Source organism: Poecilia reticulata, linkage group LG13 (assembly GCF_000633615.1).
Source record: "Poecilia reticulata strain Guanapo linkage group LG13, Guppy_female_1.0+MT, whole genome shotgun sequence".
Classification (NCBI taxonomy): Eukaryota; Metazoa; Chordata; class Actinopteri; order Cyprinodontiformes; family Poeciliidae; genus Poecilia; species Poecilia reticulata.
Window position 1 is genome coordinate 23,342,584 of NC_024343.1, and position 18,193 is coordinate 23,360,776.

At 38.5% G+C, this 18,193-nt stretch overlaps 1 protein-coding gene and 1 long non-coding RNA gene across 3 annotated transcripts in view; one reads left to right on the forward strand and one right to left on the reverse strand.

Moving 5' to 3' along the window:
* Positions 1-18,193, reverse strand: part of dpf1 (double PHD fingers 1) — a 60,069-nt gene that overhangs the window by 22,614 nt on the left and 19,262 nt on the right. For both annotated transcript variants that reach the window (XR_535238.2, XM_008426098.2), the window contains exons 4-8: positions 14,693-14,800; positions 14,037-14,164; positions 10,682-10,771; positions 9,741-9,819; positions 7,488-7,619 (exon numbers count right to left, since the gene is read on the reverse strand). Coding sequence is in view for 1 of the 2 variants with exons in the window: in XM_008426098.2 (XP_008424320.1) it covers positions 7,488-7,619; positions 9,741-9,819; positions 10,682-10,771; positions 14,037-14,164; positions 14,693-14,800 (537 nt within the window). In the remaining variant the exon portion in view is untranslated. The remainder of the gene's footprint in view (positions 1-7,487; positions 7,620-9,740; positions 9,820-10,681; positions 10,772-14,036; positions 14,165-14,692; positions 14,801-18,193) is intronic.
* LOC108166830 (uncharacterized) lies at positions 2,589-9,749 on the forward strand. The gene is made up of 2 exons (XR_001777234.1): positions 2,589-2,947; positions 9,161-9,749. It is a non-coding gene; the product is annotated as an uncharacterized LOC108166830 (long non-coding RNA).

Below are 18,193 nucleotides of genomic sequence, written 5' to 3' on the forward strand. Positions count from 1 at the left end.
TATCCCAGGCCTTTTATTTAAACGTAATAAAAATACCCAAAAGATGTCTTACAGATCCTTTCAAGGATAAGTTGTGACCATTTGTCAGATAGATGGTCTTAAACCTTATTTATCGGATACTAAAGTGTGGCATATAAATGACAGTTGAACAAGTTTTACCTTGGTTTATTCTCACCAGTCAGGAAGAGTTGAATGTTTACAAAAATATGCTGGTTGGAAACAAGAGACACGTTGAGAAATTGATGATTTTCAGCTTGATCAAGCATGACTGGCTGGTCGGAAACCCAATTTCACAATTGATCAGAGATCCCACCACATTTGAGCGCATTCAACAACACTCTTAGGTGAGGATGTTGTTACAGAAGACTCAAAATATTTGTTTTCATTGTCAGTGAGCCGTTTAAAAATGAAGCCATTTAAAAGAAAACTGTATTTTCTACAACATATCAAAGACCTCTGAGAATAGTAATGGGAAGGCAGAAAAAAAAACCCAAAAATTATATATATAAATATATATATATTTAGCAAAGTTGCTCAGCTCTAAACATTCAAGATCTGCCTGTTGTGGATTATACTGGATTTGGTAACATAAGCAGTCTTTTGTAAAGGTCTGCATACACATAAAGTAAAAGTTTAAGTAATTCTACCCCTGGAAACTTGCACTAATTCCTAAAATGAAATGTTAAAGACAGTTTAAAAAGCACACATTTGTTTTAAATTATTGGCAAAACCCTCTTTAAGATCAACTTCTCTTTCAAACAGTGCTGTGACGAACTCTCTGCTCCTAGTATAAATAATAAATAACCCTCAGGAAGGCAGAGAGGCTAGAAAAAAATATTTAAAATACTGTGAATATTGGTGAATTTTAAGTCAGAGGATTGTATCCACTTGTTAAAAAAAATGTTCCTCCCTGTCTCTTTACAAATCAGACTGTTTGCCTGTTTTTATCTCTTAGGGTTACCAGATCCATTATTATTTAGTGATCGCCATAATAATCAGAGAGGGATTTTTTTTGTTATATATTCCTAAAGTCACACATTTTATAAAACAGGTGAACAGTCATTTGGATTTGAAATTGAATAAATAAAATTTTACTGTAAAAAATACATAAAATCCATCTTTATGGTCACAGATCGAGTGTGCACATATTCCATACATATCCTTTGTATTGTGTGAGGTATTATACAGTATATTGCTCCAAGTGTTCAATCATTTGCCTTTACCTTAACATAAACTTTAATGCTTCCCCATTCTGACAAAATCTTTAATAATATGTTGAACTGCTTCAGCCACAACAGCTACATCTTCTTCTAGAGGAACATTTCTGTGGTCAGACACTGATGTGGGACCAGGATACCTGGCTCATTGTCTCAGTTACATTTAATTCTTATGATGTTCTGTCAGGTTGAGGCCACGACTCTGCACTGGCAGGTCAGGTTTTTTTACACTGAGGTCATTCATCCATGATGGTCATCCATCATCCAACATGTCAGGTTGGAGCCGAATTTGTTATCTATCCCAAACTGCTCCCATATTGTCAGGAGCATTAATAAAATGTGCTGATATACTTCTTTCATTGAAAATACAGAGTCCGAGCCAAATTCCCAAAATTTACACTTTACACATAAAAGCGCTTTTCTCCTGGCAACTTTTCTCCTGACTCATCCATTTGATTGCTAGTAAGAGGCATGATTCAAGCAGTGGCAGCACACTTTTCACCACCACATCCAATGCTTTGCATTGTGCTTGACAACATAAGGTTTGCGTGGTGCTGCTCAGCCATGGAAACCTGCTGACTCTGCAGAAGGTTGGTGACGTCTGTGCAAATTGTTGAAAAATGTCCTCTGTTTGTTTGTAGACAGCAGATAGAGGACAGGGACGCCATTTTAAAAACACAAGGCAGAAAAGTGAAAAGGAGGGAGGACATAATAACCCTCAATGTTGAGAAGGTACAGAGGGAAACTGACCTTCAAAGGGCTCAATTACATGTCGCACACACACAGATAGGCACTGGAAGTTGGGCATGATTGGCCGTATGGTACATTTGCACAACTAGCTGGCAGAATCACACACACAAAGATGCTAATGCATGTGTATGCAGAGTGAGTGTGTTTTCCAAAGCACACATGCAAATAAACACACAAGAATTCAGAGTGTCCCTGCTGCTCCACACTGTAGGACCGTCTGTCCGTCCAGATAAAGTGGGCTCTGAATCTCAGTTCTGATTTGAGAAAGGGAGGAGGGTATTTAATGACAACTGCATCCCCATCCTCCTCTTCCTCTTTCCTATCCTCCCGCCATTTTTGTTTTCAATATACTTTGGTCTAGGTCACACCAGGATGTCCCTCAGTTTGAAGCCTTTTCCTGAGATTTCCCTAACATTCCGATCCATACCTATAAAACCAATTTACAGGTGTGGCTCTGCAGGTCCGACCTCGAGCAGAAGCACCCCCCGCCACCGCCACTACTACATCTCCACAGATACCTCCTCTTTGTCTTCTACCCCCACCCCTCCCAACATCACATCAATGCCAAAAGAGACCTCCACACCTCCACCCTACCCTCTCTCCCTCCCTCTACACCTCCAACCTCTTCCTCTCCTGTTTGGGAGTAAAAGGAAAAAAACACTATATGTGGTGCAGTCATGAATTTTAATGCCGCTGCTCAGTCTGAGTAAACACTACATTGGCTCGCATTCAGATATATATATGGGCGATGTTCGTAATGGTGGCTGATTTCAGAGACATTAGACGCGAAACAAAGAAGAAAATAATTGTGAGGGGAGCCAAAGCTGATTGATGAAGCAAAACACGGGGAGACAAAACGGAAAATGGGAGAGGCAGGAAGGGAAGGAGGAAGGGGAGAAGAAAGTAGTGAAAGATGGACCAAGAGAATGAAGGAAAATCTCATCTCCTTGTGGAATAATCCGCCATTTATCACACTGATGGTAAGGAACAGGAAGGGAACGCTTCAGAAACGATCTCACAGCTTCTGTGATAAGTTTCTGTAAGTATCAGCTCACACTCCTGTTGTGGTAGCTGCATACATACCATAGAGTCTAGACAGCCAGGATATAGCATAAATTATGCATGCAGGTTTTGCTCTGAACTAACAGATATATTAATATTATTACACGTGTGGCGATATATAGAAGGGTGGACCGCTCAGCAGATTGGGTTAATGCGTATTGACGCATACACATTCACACTCACTTGCACGCGCACACGCCTTGCAAATAAATGTGCATGCACACACACTGCCACCCTCCAAAAATGGCTAAGCTTCCCTTTTCATTTCAGCAGAGAAGATTGCATTTTCTGAAGCAGTGTGCGTGTGCGTGTGTATTTCTGTGTCAGGAGGGAGTGTGTGCCTGTGTGTGTGTTGGGGGAGCACATTAAGTGATTCAAATGCTGTCTCTCTTGCACTCCTCCAGTGAAGAGACCCAGAACTCCAGCCTGACCATATAAATATATATTTATATAGCCAGGGTCAGTTTGTTGTTTAGGACAGGCCAATTTAAAAGCACACTGCCAATTAAATAACAGGCAGCACAGCTTCAGCCTGGACAATGTTGCAGTGCAGCATACACAGAACAGATAGGGTGAGTGTGAGTGTGCGTGCGTGTGCACTGTGCGTTTATCTGCTCTGAGCAAATTGCTTGCTTTTAAGACCTTGCAGAACAAAGAAAAGAGATACTCCTTTTTTCAAAATGTCTGCAACTATTTCTGTTGCCTTTCCGCAAAAGAAAACTGTAGCAATTTCACTAAACATTACCAACCAAAGCACAACTTCTCTCCGGATTAATACATTCTGTTTCCCTTAAAGGAGTGATCAAAAACCAACAAAGCATAAAGACACAAGATAATGGTGAACACAAACCACAAACTGACCCGGAAAACGAAACCTTCCGAATGATAAAGATTGTGTGCTGATTTGATCCTGCAGCTGACATAAATGGACTTTAGGGTTTGATTCTAGACTTCAGCATTTAGCAGAATCTGTGTTCTTGTACATCACTAGAACCATTTCATAGTCTAAATCAGTCAGTACAGAAAAAAACTGCTAATTTCCACACATCTCTAACATCGAGTTCTACTCAACAGAATACAAAGTTCTGTGAATTCTAAGCATATTTAAAGAGATGGTTCCAGATATACATTGTTGGCAACATTTATTGGCATCCCTGGTAAAACAAATATGTACAAAAACCTTATAGCAGCACAATAATCCCACCATCAAAAATTTGATTTGATTGGATTCCTAATAATGAGTGGGATTTCTAAAAAAAAAAAGGAAGAAAAAAAAAAAAAGCTAAAACTAAAACAACAGGTGCATCCTACAAGATTCTTAATGCTGTGTGATATTCAGTGTGTTTAGCTACAAGCATGCTAGGAACCTACTAGTACGACTATGATAGTGTGGTAAAAATAATCTTCAACAGGACTGTAAATTACAAGAAATGAAACTCAGCTCATCACCTAAAACATAAGGATTTTTATCCTGTTGACAGCACCAGAACAATATCTCTATCACGTTAGCCTAAAACTGGCCAAAGGGGAAGAAAGCATTAGTAAACAATATGGTGGATATTCGTTACAACCTCATAATATTATGCACCAGTGAACTAATGGACACTTTGTAAGCTATTGAGCCGTGCTGAGAGCGGTAAATGAAAACATACACACACTCAGGGTTTAAATATAAAGAGCGCTATGGATTAAGAGGTCTGTGACAGTATTACTGGTGTTTGTTCTTTAGAGCTGGTGAATGTTGTGTGAAGAGTCATTTGTTCTCTCATTAAGCCGGTGTGTAACCTTGCAGCTGATTCAACAAGGTTAAAGCATGTTGCATTGATTAGAGTCTTTTTTAAATTACTTGAGGCATTACACTTTAGATGCATCTGGAGATATATCTATGATTTTGTTTCTGTACTAATCCAGAAACTGAAGAAAAAATGCAAATGTGAGCTTCAAAATATTTGAAGTTGGTAAATCTAACCCTAGAGAATATGCCTGGCTGCCGGTGTCCTGAATGCTATCTTAAGATAACACACCAGGTGCTCAGCCATAGAGCTGTATGTAGTGAAAATGTTTCCTTGTTTAAATATCTTGGTATTTGATGATACTTTCACTTGTAATCTTTTGAAAGCCTGGTTATTATTTTTGTTTACAAAAATGCATCTGTTTTCGTGCTTGGAAAATATACAGCCAGAGCTCGTTATCATTGTCATGTTTTATTTTTAAAAAAAAACTGGTCACAGTATATAATGCTGCTCTGTGTTTTGTAAAAAGGGCCAAAAGCAAATTTTATGAGCTGGTCAATTGGACCAGAAGAAATTAGAAGAAAATTTCAGATTTTAGATACATTTGACATTATTTCTAAAGAGCCTTTAAGAGTCTAAAACATTTAATGAGTAAAAACAAAGAAATTGTGATTCTGGCAACAATATTCTTCCAGAGCTTCAGTTGTCCAGACACTGGAAACTCCCACAAAGAGATAAAAGTCTAGTTATTCTTGCTTTAAAGTGGCTTCAGAGCAATTATGTCAAGAATCAATCAATCAGTAATGGATGTTTCAATGTGTCCTTTAACACGGATTAATTCCATGCTTGCTTAACTTGTGAATTAAAAACAAAATCAAAGATTAAAACTCAACTAAGTAGACAGAAATACGTCTTAGGAGAAGGAAACTAAGCTAAAAAATAAAAGCTGAAAAATCTGGCTATACATTTGTCAACTCAGTCAATCTAAATATAATGTATTTAATCTGAGTCATTGTGGTTCAACAGTCATTAAGGTACATTATTGTCAATAATTCTTTGTACTAATGCAAATTCCAGTTATTAATAAAATAATAACTGGAATTATTTATTATTCCAGTAATAAATAATTCCACAGTGCCTTGCAAAATTTAATATCAATTATTGATATATCTTAAACTTTACCAGATGTACTAAGTTCAGTTCAAATAAGTACGGGTGATTTCTGAGGGCAACTGGGAGCTGAATTTTATTTAGTGGTATCAGATTAAAATTGGCAAAATATGCAAGCCACACTCTTCAGATTTCTATTGTAAACATTTTTTAATGTTATCTTTCGATTTCATTTCACTTCACAGTCAGGTCTTATTTTGTGTTGGTCCATCAGATAAGATCCAGATGGAATATGTTTGTGGTCGTAGCATGACAGGAGGAACATAAACAAAAAAAAAAAAAATCAATACGTTTGCAAAGCATCATATGTGAAGAGATTAGATTTTAAATCAGAATTTTTGGATGGTCAGTAACAATAAACGGCATAACACAAAAAGCAGAATTTAAAGTCATACTAATGACAGACAATTGTTTGAAATAAACTTGGCTGCAACTCACTTTGAATGTCTTTGATGCAATTGCAAGTTAAGGAATAGTGTGAGAATTGATATCCTTCAATATCCAAATAATAAAGGACATTACATCTCCTACTTATGCAGCTATAGGAGTGACTATAATCAGGCAACACTGAATTTGATCAGAGTTGCTGAAATCAAGAGTGAAGAATCTTATTTTTCATCTTCTTTACAACAGATAAAAGGCATGATTTTTTTATGACTGTAATTTATTCATAAATGGTAGTTGTTGCAAACATTGTTGTTTCACTGAGCGTTGTCTCAGAGGGTTACCGTTGCTGTCTCTCTGCAAGCAGGTTGCTTGAATGGCTTTTCTCCAGGTATTTTGGCTTCCTCTTACAGTTTTCTACATCTTTGTTGCCCTGTAATGGACAACGGCTTGTTTATGCGCTGCTGTGTTAATGGCGAAAAAACAAATTACTGTTCCAGGAAGACTGTTTATCTTCCGTCGGTCACCATGTTAACTAGCCTGAGCATTCATGACATTAGTTAGCATTAGTATAGCAGAGAGCAAGGGGGTAGGGTGTGAGCAGTACATACACAAAGGGATTGACAGCACTAAGACATTCTTCCTGCCTCTGATTGGTTGTTGCTGACCAACGACACATTTCTGCTTGTCAGCAGAACCACAGAGAGCAGCTTAATTTTTCACAGATTAAGTGTCTCATGTTATGCTGCCACGGCAGTAATAATTTAACAAATATGTAAAAAACATATTTTGTATAAAAGTTACATACTGCAGTTTTAACAGGTACTTCTCTCTGTTGCCCACTGACCTAATCAACAAAGAGAAGCCTCTGCGAGTGAAAAATGATCTGCTTGTTTAAGCAGATAATTTATGTCATGTTATAGTTCTTTCTATAACATGACATAGAAAGAACTGAGGATGCATACACTGAGGATTTGAGTTAGCACTGTACTCAACTAAAACACTTCTTCAGGAGAATCATTGGGTCATAACAATATTCTGATTTGGAGGCATTGTTAGAACAAAGAGTGAAATCTCCTGAACCAGAACTTCTTATACATTGATTCTTAATCCTTTATTCACATGACATGAATAATGGACAAGGACGGACATATTCAGACGGCAGACTCACGCTTGTGGTTGCTCTTGCGTTGAAAGGGAAGTGTGTGTCGCTCCGAGTCCTCTTCACCCTCCTCATCTGCCAGGTGTGTGTGAGTGTAATGGTAGCTCAGCCCAGGACGGTTCTTATATCGCTTGCCACAGACTGCAACACACCCATATGATTTGTGTAAGCTTTGTTTCGAATAATGTCAAAGTTGTAAAGAAACCATGCATTTTCAAAAAATTTATTTTGAGGATATAAACAAGTCTTCATAATGGTCAAAGTTAATATTTTTTTTAATACTCAGTATGCATCAATGTAGCCACAGACAGATGTGAAGCGTGATCAGCAGAGCCGATTTTACAACAAGATAAAAATGACAAAACAAGGTTTTTGCCCGAAAGCAAGAATATGTACGATGACATTCTTTTAAAGCAGAAACAAGGGGTGGAAGGACAACTCATGCTACAAGATCCTCACCAAAGAGAAGTTTTTCTCATAAAAACCCTATGCATAAGTTATGTCATCATGTGAACATTTCTGGCGAGAGAAGCTCAAGTTATTATAAAGGTTTTGAAGTGAAGTGCTTTAAGCTTGACAACCTGTTGTATCTGTGTTAGACATTCTCATTTTGAGGTGAGAAAGAAGGACGTTCTTGAGTTTCAGTGTTGTGTTGACACACTCGGCTGGCAAAGAGTTCTCGCCTATTGGCTCATTTACATTATCATTAAAGAAACCTCAGTGTTTTGGATATTCTGTAAAAAAATAAAAATAGAAATGTTCACAGAGTGACAAATGAATTTATCAACCACATTGTGAGCTGTGAAAACAAACAATGGGAATTATATTTCCCAAAAATAAGCTTAAATCTAATCTTGTCTCAGGAGCAGAAAATGTCCTTACACCCCTAAAAATAATGTTAAAAAAATTAATAAATAATAATAATAATGTGCATATTTACAAAGCTGTGTTAATATGTGTTATGGTTGCTCTTTTTTGAATGCCAGCAAGTTAGTGAAGTAAATTAGTTTTTTTCTCAAAAGCTCTTGCATTTGTTACTTCAAGGCTGGACTACCATAACTACTTTTCTATACAGAAGTTCACAAAATGCAACTGAAAGTCTTCATCTGATGCAAACCACTGCAGCAAGATAAAAATTAAAAGGATAATATTTCTCCTATTTTAGCTTCCCTTCATTGGCTCCCTGTTAAATTCAGAATAAAGTTTAAGATTCTCATTGTCACATCTAAGCCCTTAATAATCAGCTCCATCATACATCAGAGATCTGATTGTTCCATGTGTTCCTAACAGAGAACTTTGCTCTCAGACTGCAGGTTTACTGATGATTCCTAGAGTATCTCAAAGTACAACGGGAGGCAGATCCTCCTCTCCTGTGAAACCAGCTCCCAATTTAAGTGCTCTAGACTATTGGCTTAAAACTTTGCTTTTTGATAAAGCTTACAGCAGTGTTTACCCAGTCAACTGAGGTGAGGTAGATCTTTTGACCAGATCCGGCAGGAGAGAATCCAGTCTTAAGGCAGTCCTCTACGGCTCTCTCACACAGATCATCATCTTGAACCATCTCTGTAGTTATGCTGCTGGCCACTTTCCCTCACTTTCTTCTTCTACTCTCCAACTTGCATTATTTGATGTAATTGCAATTGCTAAATTGTTGTTTTCTCTCTTATTTTTTCTCTCCATAGATGCTCCACCTGGTCTGGCGTTCTGTTTGGCAGTGGTGCCTTCCTGGAGGAGAGCATAGGTTGAGACGATGCTGTCAACAACTAGACATCCTTCCTTTTCTGCTATAAACTTTTAATATTACATTAACATAGAAAGTACTCTTATATCATTTATTCTGTTTCTTTTTTTGTGCATTCTGCTCTGTCTTCTCAAACCCCTGTGTCAGATGTTCGCTTGTATTGAGTCGGGTTCTGCTGGTGGTTTCTTCCTGTTAAAGGACAGTATTTCCTCTCCACTGTCACTACATGCATGCTCAGTATGAGAGGTTGCTCTAAATTCAACATGACACAAGAAATTGTCTGCTGTCACTACCTGCTCATCCAGGAGAAGTGAATGCTGCAAGTCAATGACTCGATGCAGTGTACTGGATTAGATAAAAACTTTTATAAATTAGATTGATAAACTGATCTTAATGCGCTGTTTGATCACTAGGATAAACCAGAATGCATGTGTGACTTAACTGAAGTGCCTCGAGATGACATTTGTTTTGAACTGGCATTATGTAAACAAACTGAATTAAATAAAAGACCCAACGCTCACTGTCACAGACGTAAGGCTTATCTCTGTCTTCAATGGCAGGCAGCTCTTGTCTTTTCCTCATTCCTCCAACACCATAGGCCTGTAAATAAACACCCACACACAAACACACACGTAAGAACACGCATGCAAACACATGTAAAGGTAGACACAAAAATGTTTGAACTTCCACACTCTTCACATGTGGCTTGTATGAATGAAAAAATATATATATCCAAAGAACAGCACAACCCTCACGAGTGTGTTCAAGTGTCTCTACACGCAAACACACACACGCACACACACACGCACGCATGCACGTTTGGATTCTAATCATCTGCTCTCAGTGCAAAGCTACACTTCCAGCAGGAGGGGGCTGATGACACCTAGCAGGGGAGCAACAGTTCCAATTAGCAATCCTGGTGTCTGTGTGTGTGTGTGTGAGAGAGAGAAACAGAGTCTGTGTGTATGTGCTGCATGTGTGTGGGATGATTTTCAGAATACATTGTTAACACTTGATTATCCTCCCATAGGATGCGCAAAAAGAGTGGGAAAATAAGACCTCCGTGCTCTAATCAAAGTTGTAAAAAAATAGAAGGAAAAAAAAAAGAGGTCATCCCAGCGTGATTTAATCTCTAGATCTGTTTGCTTTTAATCGGGCCAAGTCCTGCGTTGTCAGAGGAAATCTCATTACATTAGTGTGGTATGCAGAGGACTGACAAATGATTACATGTCACACTGTGAGACTGAAGACTCCAATGTACTCTAGTTTAGAGCCTGGAAACACAGAGGTCACCGTTTGTCTCATCACTGTTTAACTCTGAGCTCTGACTGGCCTATTTCTCTTATGTTGACCTCCCTTTCTCATACAGACAGCCAACCAGGCACTATGTAATCACATGAAAACTGACCACGATGTGGAAACTTGGAGAGAAAAATAGTCTGAAATGTCATTGCTGTCCTACCCGTGCTTTGGTACGGTTCTTGCGCTTCGGTACGTCTTCCTCCATGTCGTCCACCTCCAGCTCATGAGGAAAATCCCCAACAAGCAGCTTCTATAAAAAGAGAGAAAGGTGGACTATTATGAAGGACTCTTATCCTCGCTGCAACAACAGAGCTGCAGCACAGGTCAGATCAACCTACACAGGACAAAGAAATGACAAAGTGTAATTTACTGCTTTACTGCGATTACACTGCTGCCTCCTTTCTACAGCAAATATGCAGCATTCAAATCTGGAAAAAGCCTTAAAATACATGGATATTTTATCATATAGGTATACTCTCACACTGGGGAAAAAAATAGAAAAAGCATACATTTCATTATTTGTGCATTGAAAACTGCTTTTAAAATAAATGTACTAGAAAAAAAGTTTTTCTTTCCATTTACTTTTTAAACTTGATTTAAGTTTTTAGAAATTTCTAATTAGTAATTATAATTTCCGGCTTCAATGGAGTATATATATGACATGAAACTTGGGTTCATTTCCTTTAGCCACTGTCAATTCTGGCAGAACTCCCTGATTTATCACAAGATAGTAAGGAAGGTATGAAAAAAAAAGTCTCCAAAGCTCACCAAAATAGATCTGCAGCAGCAAGAGGTTTCTTTAAGTACCCCTATCTAGATGCCAGAAAATTTACTACACACCACAACTGGAACCATGCAATTTGATTAGATGAGACTATAAGTGAACTTTATGGCAAAAAAATACTTCACTTAAGTTGAGAACTATAGAACAAATAAGTGGATCTGTGATGCTGTTGTCCAGTGGGCGACATAGGTTGCTACAATCAATAGTAGCCACACAGGCTCACCCACTAGAAGGAAACAAACGCACCCAGTGTAGCACTTTCATTCTATTGGCTGAGAGGTTGCTAGGCGACGGTACTTTTTTTGTTCCAAGTGCTAGCAGAAAAGAATTTGCAAGCGGAGATTTGCTCTGAGCAAAGAGCATGAGGAGAAAGGTTTGAGAAAGCACAGCGAATATTAGAAAGAGAGCAGAAGTTTTCAGTACAGGCATTACAAGTTTTGAGAAGATATGAAGTTCTGCTTTCAAGCTGAAAATGTAAGCACAGTATTAAAAGTTTTGAGCAGAAAAGACATGAAATTCTGCTTTCAGAATGAAAACGTGTGCTCTCAAATTATGACGGAAAAATTCCCCCATATTTCTGTTCAGAAACTGATGGGAATACCATGGAGTCTCTCAACAGACTCAATTGATCAAATCAGCACAGAAATATTACTTCAGACAGAAAATCAAACTTTCCTCCATGTTCATCTGAACACCTAAACCTTACAGAAAATTTAGATGAGCTGAAGAGAAGTGAGTGAAAGACGGGATCCAGGGTTGTATTTGCTTTGTGTCATATCACTTCCTGCTATGTGTGCTACACCTCACAGTTCAGTTTAAAGTTCAGTCCCAGGTTTGCTTTTATCTACTGAGTCGGTTCAACGTCAAAATGTTGGTGAGACAAACTCAGCCTCCTTGGTGTGAAACAAAAGATGAATATGTGGAAAGGAACCTCATGTCCATTATTATAGGATCTATGATGCTGTGGGCATGCTTCTCTTCAGTAAACCATTAAAGATGGCATCCTTAAAGATGGCAACATTAACTATTTAAAATACCAGGATATTGGGCCTTTCATCATGAGTGATCTAATACATGGCAAATTCAACACAGAATTGGTTCAACAGACAAAAAAAAAATAATCAACGTTCGTTCATAGTTACAATATTTAACAGATGTGCATCCTGTTTCCTCTCTGCTTATCTTTATTTTTTTTTAATCATGTTTATTCATTAAGCTCCTTCCATTCTCATGATTTGGTGTTGATTAACACCAAAACATGAAGAAGGCAATAAAATAAGGAAGCCTGCTTGAGCTTTTTTCACTGTTCATTTGTTCTTTTTTTAATTATGATATTGATTGTAGCTGCCTGATGATCAAGAAAAGAATGAGGTGTGGATGAAATAGTTTGAGACATTAATATTGATGCACTATAAAATGGAATTTTTTTTTCAAACTATTGTGGGATAAAATACAGGATCGCTGAGAGAGGAAAGTACAGATATTAGTTATAATTTAGCAATTTCCCCAACTTCAGGTAAAAAAAAAAATACATTCTCAACTTTCCCTTTTCTATAACTATTTCATGTTTAGATGGAAGGCAGTGGCATGTTGCCGAATGAAAAACATTTGGGGTAAAAAACTGGTTCTGTAACTTGGCATCACTTCAGTGAACTAGAGCTGGTGCTGGGAGCTCACCTTGACCCTAGTTTCACAAAAAAAACCTTCCTGCAGTTAAACTGGAGAACTTAAAAACAAGTTTAAGCACAGAAACATTAAGTGTAACATAAAAACAAGTGATACCACCTTCTCTCAAGTTTGATATCTGTTGTCGTGTGCCCTCAGTTAAACGGACTCAGAATTGGGTTGCAGATTATCTAGTGTAAAACGAGGGTAGTTGCTCCATAAAAAGAAGGATAAAACCAAGCTCCAGATGCAGACACATCCTGTTTTAGGTCAAGCTCCAAAAACATGAGTTCTTAACGCCTGCTGTAAAAGAAATTGATGGCCTCTTTTATCAGACTCCTGTGCGTCCTAAATATCCACCGTCTGTGTAGGGCCCATTCCACGAATAATCCCAGCATTGAGTGTAAAAATAGTTGAGTGGCCCTTTTCAGATGTGTGATTTTTGTCACCACTTTGAAACAATACTGGCTTTATCTCATGATCAGTAAAGCAAATGTGATAAATGAGCAATCTGTTAATGTCAGACTCCTTATAAATGGAGAACAACCGTAATGGAGGAGGAGTAAAGCGTGGACATGGAGCTTGTGGAGGGCACAGGGTAGTGCCAGCCTGGAGACAGGGGAAGCCCTGGATTTAGAGGCCTTAAACACAGAACCAACACTCAAAGGGGCAACGCAAGCTTTTATCTCTAAAGTCCTAATCAATTAGCCATTCATCTGGGCTACTTTGTAAGGCTATGGGAAATATTCTAGAGTTTATTCCAGGTATAAACAAATAGATTTTTTTAATGGGTGTTTCGTCTGGAGATTTTCAGACTTCTCACAGAGTGGAAGTCTGAAGCACGTGCCTGCGCACAGAGAGCCCGCAGGGAGCAATCAGAGCCACAGGAGGCTGTGTCAGCACCAGAACACATTCTCCAAGAAACAAAGGCAATGACAGACAAAGACGCACAAACATAGCCAGATAAAAAAGACAGAGATGCTGTACTATCAGAAACAACACAGCAAAACACAAAGAACAAAACAGAAAAACTTAGAAAAGGAAGGAAAAGGACAGAGAGCCCCACCTGACATTCACTCATTGGCTCCTCTTCCTTGGTCTCCACCTTCTTGTCCAGCGTCTCCCCAGCAAGCAGCGACTCCAGGACAGGGCCGTCTGGGATGCCCCCCTCCTTCTTTAGAGAGGTCTCGTAGTCTGGACATTTGTCAGACAATCAATGTTAGTTAGCAGATTTCAAATAAAAGTGAATGTGAACAGGTGAGCTGATGGGAACTGGAGTGAGCTGGTTCAGGAAACAAGGAATGTTACTTCTGCACTGCGCAGGCATTAAAAACAATTAACTGCATTCTGAAATTATAAAGGCGGTTTGTGGATTCTCTACTACAGACATGTCAGTTCCTTCTCAAAAACAGGCAGCAGATCAATAAATAAGTGAATAAATTACAATGTAAAGCAGATCACATTTTGTAATTGTGAGGATTTGGGTTTTCACTGTGTGTTTATTTTGGCTTCTGTTTCTTGTGAGTCTCTGTGTTGTGTTGTCCTGTCAGCCCCTGATTGTTCCCAGGTGTGTCTCGTTCCCTTGATTATGCAATATGGCGAAGAGTGTAAGAGTGAAGGCAAGTCATGATATATAGGTGCAAAGAGACATATGAGGGTGATTTATTTGTTTTTGGTTCGTGTAATAAATTCCGAAAATGCGCTGTCCTGTCTCTTACTCACCAATTTTGAATTCGATAGGTAGAAGCCGTGGGTCCTCCAAGATGTTTAGCCGTCTCTTCTTGCGCCAGCAGCGAGCAGGATACGTGTACAGCTGACCTGGAGCATGACCTGAAACACAGGATGTTTCACAGGAGGTTAGAGAAAAGTAGCATAAACCTAATTTAACTATTAAAACATGACTGAAATTAAAGTTTAACTGTAAGTGCTAAACAAACCGCCTTTATAATTTCAAAGCACAAGTTTCTAGTGGCAGCCAACGAACACATGCACACAACAGTATTCCTCCTAAGAGTAGTTGGTGCCAACGGCGCATCGTTGCCTACAGGGGTGTCTGAATCGCTGCCAAAATACATTGACGTTACAGAAAAAGAAGAAGTGCAGAGGAAATATCCTTTGGGGAAAGCTGGAAACTTGTGAGAGGGAGGGAAAAGAGAAAACGCCTTGGGAAAAAAAGGTACCACAGAGAGTTGAATGTAAGAAAGAGAAATGGGAGAAGGACGGAAAAAATTGGGAGACAAATGAGTGGAGAGCTGTAAACACACCAGGGGTCTGCACTCTTGACCAACAATTATATGTAAGGTGATAGTTTTAAAATTAATTGCTAGTTTTTGTATTTCCTCTGTTGTTTTTTATGGATTCTTTGTGGGATGAAAAATTAATCATGATTTATCAATTATGAAAATAATTGTCAACTAATAACTAATTGAATATTCAATTAACTGTTGACTGAAATATACAGACTCAAAAAAAAAAAGCCAGGAAATTTGCTGAAAGAACAACACAGTCAGAGCAGCAATTATGCTAGCCTAGTAAAAAAAAAAAACAGCCCTTTGTTACACGGTATTTGCTTCGTACAGAAGGTCTGAATTCTCAGAGCTGAGAAACGATTACTTCCGGAGGCGTGGACTGTGTTGATGTTTTAAACGTTACCCAGTTGCTAACATGCAGCTACACATATGTAATACGCCAGTTGAATACACAAAATTGCCTGCGTTGCAAATAACCATCCTCCACTGTTAGAAAGAAGTCCCGATCTGATCAAGGCAGCTGGTCTTGTTAATTCAATATTTGAAAGCATGTCCAACACGCACTGAATGGCTTTGTTTACTTCCTCCACTGCTATTGGTAAAACTACAGGGAGACTACAATTATAAGCCATCGCAGCAAATAGATGTCATTGTTCACAATTTCTCCTGTTCATTGGTTGGTCTGGTCAAAAGTCTAGAGGAGGGAATCCAAGTGAATGTGTGAAAGTCCAGACTGTGCTGCAAGTTACTCTTTTGTTGTTATTTTTTAGCAGAGTTGCACAAGAAGGCAATGTCCAGGCTACAATTATGTCAAAGCTGTACAAAAAATTTATACATTTTCCATTTAAGTAAAAAAAAAAAAACACTTGTCTGTAAATGTGATTTACCTTGAACCCCTCAATTGCCGGTTTTAGCTTCACCTGGTTCAAATTCACTTTTTCACACCAGGCCTTAAAGGTTTGGATTTTTTTCCTTCCTTAATAATTAATACTTTCATTTAAAAACTACATATTGTGTTTACATATGTTGTCTAAGATTTAAATTGGTTTGATATTCTGAAATAATGAAGTGTGACAAACATGCAAAAAATAGGAAATCGGGAAGGGACATAAAATCATGAAGCTATAGAACTGACAATCAAATTTGTTTGGAGGAAAATAAAACAAAACTTAAAGGCTGAAATAAAGTAGCTGCGTAAGGGTGCACAGACCTTTTCAAAATGCTCTAATTGTATATTAGTGTATAAATATATATACATCCCAGGGTTTCCCCCAGTGTATTATAGGCCTGGCGGCCCGCCATGCTTTACTAGCGCCACCGCCAGGCTAAGCCTTTGTTGTTTTTAAATTTTTTTTTAGGAAAATAAAATTTAGAAATCGTCTTTTTTTTTAAGCCGGATTGCAAGTGTTTCTGTTGCTCCGAGCGTTTCACTATCAGAGCAGATTTATTCCTAAAAGATATGTTTATAGAAGATATGTTTATAGTTTATGCATTTAAAGCCGGAATAATCCCACCGCTGGGCCTCTGCGCGTTGCCTCGCGCGCTGCATCTAAAGTTAACCTCAGCGCGGATCCCACGCTCCTCCTTTCACTCGAACTGGACATAGGCTGACCGCTATGGATATTTACATCAACCCCCTGTGAGGAATTATGATTAGTTATGAGGAGTTATTGATTAAGGTAAGAGTTTAAACCCACCGCGTTAGCTCTGGTTGCGCAGCTCTACCTGAACCGCAGGAATAACTTGTAGTCGCGCTTTCAGAGGTGCTTTGAGCAGCAGTGAGAATTATGTATATTTGTGAACAAAACATTATGCGGCGTTTACATCTCAACACGCTGCCCAGCGTTTGACCCTGTATTCCCTGTAAAGTCTAGCTCTGTAAAGTCTAGCCCTGTATTCCCTGTAAAGTCTAGCTCGTTAAACACTAGCGGGTGCGTTAGTGTTTAACGACCCAGTGCTAATCGCTCATCGTGCAGGTTTAACCCGGTGAGGAGCTTCCGCGCTCTCCTCGCAGTCACGCATCACGCTGATTTTATATTATTTTATTATTATTACTAGTATTATTTTTCCGGTTACACTAAGCACCAAACCGTATCCAACGTTTTGATACGGTTTAGACAGAGTTAATGCGCGCGGCCACCGGACATCTGAAAAACTCGTCCAGAAACTCGACCAACCAAAATAGTTTCTGTGTCCCCTTGTTAAAAACTCAACCGACACGAAATGAAAGAGCTACTAAAGCCACATTAGCAGCATTGAATTAAATCTCCCATTTGTTGCGCATCTCTGCGTAGTGCAGCGGATTACCACATCATGCAGGGCCGGTCCAAGGGTGTATGAGGCCTGGAGCAGAATATGACTTAGGGGCTCCTTTTGTTGTTAAAAACATCAGCACCTCTAACAGCTTCTGTGTTAGATTTAGTGAAATCTAGGACAGGGGGAGTAGTTTAACTGGCAAACCTAAAAGGCAATAAATTATAACTGCAGCTTACTAATTTGTATTTGTGAACAAACGGAGCTGAAACTCAAATATTAAACTCAGCATCAGAATGTAGCTGTGGTAACAAACCAATCTGACTATGAATGTTGTTCTTTGAACTTCTACAAAGTAAACTTGCCAGCTCTTTAAAATCTTACATATAAATGTTAAATAATTTAAAGTCTTTTAATTTATATATGCTGAAACCATTATGTCAGATTTAGCAGCAATGATAATCTCAATAGGCAAATGCTACATTTATATGTCTGTGGTATATGCTAAAATATTAGCATTTATGGGGCCCCTGAAGCTCTGGGGGACCTGATGGAGCCGTTGACTTAATTTGGATTTAACAGAAGTGGACATAATTGATATTTATTTTAATTGTATTTTTTGATTATTTGTTTTTAAGACTAGTTGTGGGGTTATATAGCAGTTCACTGACAATGTTTCCCCATAACATATAATTACCCAGTGATATTTTTACTTTTATTG